The 3,983-nt window shown below is 32.5% G+C and overlaps 1 protein-coding gene across 1 annotated transcript in view; it reads right to left on the minus strand.

The window, feature by feature from the left end:
* Nucleotides 1-489: 489 nt before the first annotated feature.
* LOC116027715 (serine carboxypeptidase-like 11) overlaps nucleotides 490-3,983 on the minus strand; it is a 6,137-nt gene continuing 2,643 nt past the window's right edge. The window contains exons 7-14 of the mRNA XM_031269436.1: nucleotides 3,593-3,691; nucleotides 3,343-3,429; nucleotides 2,823-2,999; nucleotides 2,643-2,714; nucleotides 2,183-2,310; nucleotides 1,854-1,967; nucleotides 1,715-1,760; nucleotides 490-906 (exon numbers count right to left, since the gene is read on the minus strand). Of these exons, the coding sequence (XP_031125296.1) occupies nucleotides 697-906; nucleotides 1,715-1,760; nucleotides 1,854-1,967; nucleotides 2,183-2,310; nucleotides 2,643-2,714; nucleotides 2,823-2,999; nucleotides 3,343-3,429; nucleotides 3,593-3,691 (933 nt within the window). The 3' untranslated portion in view covers nucleotides 490-696. The remainder of the gene's footprint in view (nucleotides 907-1,714; nucleotides 1,761-1,853; nucleotides 1,968-2,182; nucleotides 2,311-2,642; nucleotides 2,715-2,822; nucleotides 3,000-3,342; nucleotides 3,430-3,592; nucleotides 3,692-3,983) is intronic.

Consider the following 3,983-nt stretch of genomic DNA (forward strand, 5'->3'; position numbering starts at 1 on the left):
TTTTTTTTTTTTTTTTTTTTTTTTTTTTTTTTTTTTTTTTTGGCACTCTTTGATTATACATAGGAAAAGCACAAATAGCTGTTGATTATATTTATAATTTAGCTCCGTTGTAACACTTAATTTTTGTGGTTTCATTGTAATCACTTATGTGGAGATTTTTGCCTTTTCTTGGGCCTTCTCTATCTGGCTGCTGCAACCCCAACTCCCTCCACTGAGTTTTCTTTTGTAATTAGATTTTTAAAGGGTTTTTTAAATTAATTTTTTTTTCCAATTTTGTACTATTATCTGGTGTACTTTTAGTTAATCGATTATGTACTTGCAAATAATTACAATGAGTATATAATCTGGTGGATGCTGGTCCATGATATAACTATTGTTTGAATGACCTAGATTTGAATTGTGTAATTCTTGAATTAATTTTCTCCTTGGGCTCCCCATTTTCCTAAAACATAATCTACTCTGATGGGGAGCTCAAGAAACTAACTTGAATTCTTAATAAAATTGAAACTTATTTATCATTAATTAATCAGAGAGCTTTTATTTCAATCCTTAAACATCAAAAACTTCTGTGGATAATAATGGGAGTGACACTATCCCCACAAACCCATCCAATAGTCCACTCTAATACATGTATGCATCCAACATCATTTTACTATCCTTAATTAATTGCATTAACGTAGAACAACATCTACTTAATTATCCGAGGATAAATGGGAAGTCTCTAGTTTCAGCCTGCAGGAGCTGGGAGAAAGTTGATAATTTATCTTTTCCAGATTGCATAAATTGTTTGAATGCTGTTGTTACTGTAGAGAATGGGAGGAAAGCTATGTCTTTTCCAGCTATCCATCGCGAAATCAAACCAACACACATCTCAGGCTTCTGCTCCGTAGCAATGTGCCCTGCTCCCTGGTTTATTTATTATTTAAACAAAATATAGTGTGAGAAAATAATATATTATAGTTTTGGAATTAGCTATCGTGTCTATTCAAAACGCGATGCCATTTGTATAATAATAGCTATAATCATGTACCTGGTGCCATTGAAAATCATTTCAGTAAGGCCCTGTTTGGTAAATATTCAGCCTATCAGCCAATTTTGGCTTATTTAATCAGTATTAGTTATCAGTATTAGTTGTTTGGTTAATAAGATTTTTGTAACTCCAAAATACTAAAATTCAAAAGGCTACTCAAAGCAGCCTTTTCAATTAGCTTTTTGAGAACATTTTTTTGGATGATATTTTTTTTTGGATAACGAGAGAAACTCGCAATCATTATCCTAGGTGTGCACTAGGTAAACCACACACTTGTATAATAGTCCGCGAACCACGCATGAGAAGAAAACCGCATAGGGAAGACCCTGTGTGACATTTCAAGACTCAAGAGAGTGTTGACAATAATCAAACTCGTGACCTTATTGCATGAGAATCATGAGTCCACCCACTCGACTGCATATTTCAGGGCTATTAGAACTGTACTTGGTATAATTGAAAATGGTTTCAATAATATCATCTGTAATGCATGATTGTATATACATGATATTACCGAAATGCTTTTTTATTGTGCCAAGTACAATTAAGTGGTATTAAAAGCCATTTCAGTATTACACAAATGTTACTACGTTTTGTATCGGGGGCGATGATATAAATTTTTTCCTACAAATCTTTAATCATAGTGTTTAAATTAAGTGATGAGATATGAGGCTTTAAAGTTCTTACCTTTACTGTTGCATATGTCATCTTACTGGTGAAATTTCTTGTGTAACTAGAGACGACGAAAATGATACGAAGTTAATGTTAAAATGTATATAATTTTAGGGCTTGAGAGAAAATTGAAAGGGTCAGAGGAATATCGTACCCGCCAACTTCATGATTCACGAAATATGGAGCCCAATCATGATCGATGGTATAGTACAAATCTCTTATCCAGGCTTGAGTTGATTGGAACGGAACAATCATATCATGATCACCGCTGTGTCAATAGTTAAATTACTCACTATTAAATTTTAACTTAAGGTGTTGGATTGATTTTAATGTTGTGTTGTATCTAGTACAAACATACAAATGCATTAACAAGTAATATGAACAGTAACATTAATAATATTCTATAGAATCCTTACGAGTGACACGTAATTTATATATATATATATATATATATATATATATGCACATGTATACATGGCATACCTGTATATAAGTGACCGATAGCCTTTAGCATTAAGAATTGCATGTTGCAATCTTGTGTCCTGTACCGTAACCTCGTAGGTTTTTGACACAGTATTCCAATTGCACCTCGTCCACCTTTTGGAAGAGTCCTACATGCATTAAGGTATAACAACATTTGTATCACAACTTACACTAACTAGTTTTTTTTTTTTTTTTTTTTTTTTTTTTTTTTTTTTGTTGGTGACCAGAAAAACCTTAGAAAACCCGTAGTCATTACCCAAGAGTTTACAATGAGTTCAACTCCTATGTAATAGTTTGCAAATTACAGAATGTATACTGCATTAAGAAGATCATGTGTGATGACTGGATCGAGAAGGTGTTGACAAAGATTGAACCCATCGCAACCTTTAGGTACGAACTTACACTAGTTATATATATATGTGTGTGTATATTTAATTATTTATGTGTGTGTACACCTTACCTTACGAACGTGAAGAGCGTTTTGGACGCTAGGGTCATTTGCCCAGTAGTTGGAAAGTCGGTGGTAGTCAACCTATAATCATCGCAACTGTTAGGTTACATCTACTAATCTAAAAAATTCTATATTTTTATTATAAAAAAAATAAAAACTGAATATCAAAACAGAAGTAGTTTTACTTACACGACACCAGATCCTATCATCATCATCATCACCATACAGATTGAGGAATTTCTCGTTGAAAGATCTGATACGTTGCTCATCAAGAGCTCTTCTTGCACCAAAAGATGCCTCTGGGGTAGGTTCTTCAGGTCCACAGTAGGCCTCAAGAACGTGTTGATCAGAAACCCCATCCACCAACTACATATGCATATATTACAATTTTCACCACATCAAATTTTAACTAAATTATAAGAATGATCTCTAGACTAGAGTAATTTTATGTTTTAGTTCTGGACTACTAATTTTGTATAATAATGTCTTTAACTATTTTAATTCTTCAAAAAAACTAAAATATACAAAAAAAATTGATTGAAACAGTACCTTTAAAGGACTAAAATAAGTAAAAATTTGATAATTAAGAATATTATTAAGCGGAATTGGAAAGCCATGACTAAAGTGATAAAATCTCTATAAATGACTGACCATTCCCGTATAAAAAGAAAACAAAAATCCAAAGTGAAGATGTAAGATGGTAGCAAACCTTATTGAACTTCTGAAGGCCTTGAGCACATAATTCGTTCTCTGGATCTACGTTCATATACTCATTTTCACAACTTTCCTTCAATGACTATATAGACAAAAAGAAAAAAAAAAAAGAGATTTGTAAGGATAAAGATATTGTTGTCTTGTTTTTTAGATGACCAGATAAGCTTGTTCGCAGTTACTACTCGGTGATGAGTAAATCCCACTTTTGTAATAGTTTACAACATGTAATTGTATGGAGATATTACCTCATAGAATTCAGTTGTGAGAAATCCCATTCCATATGCGAATACAACTTTGAAATTTTCTTCATGAGGAAAAGTTTTGGGGTTGCCCAATATATATCCCTAAAAACATAAGTATGCAAGTAATTACTACAAATAAATAAATAAGGAGTAATATATAAAATTTGATCGACACTAGTGTCCTATTATATATGGTATAAACATATAATTAACAATAGCGGATTGTGTTTTTCAAAAGAAAAAAACAATAGTGGATTGTATGTGGTAAAGTCACATTGGTGTCAATTGTATCCAATAGCAGTCACTATGTTACATTAGTGTCTACTATACTCACTTCAAACCATTGTACATGCATGATTTAATTTTATGTTTTGATGCCCCCCCCCCCCCCCCC

Source organism: Ipomoea triloba, chromosome 8 (genome assembly GCF_003576645.1).
Source record: "Ipomoea triloba cultivar NCNSP0323 chromosome 8, ASM357664v1".
Lineage (NCBI taxonomy): Eukaryota > Viridiplantae > Streptophyta > Magnoliopsida > Solanales > Convolvulaceae > Ipomoea > Ipomoea triloba.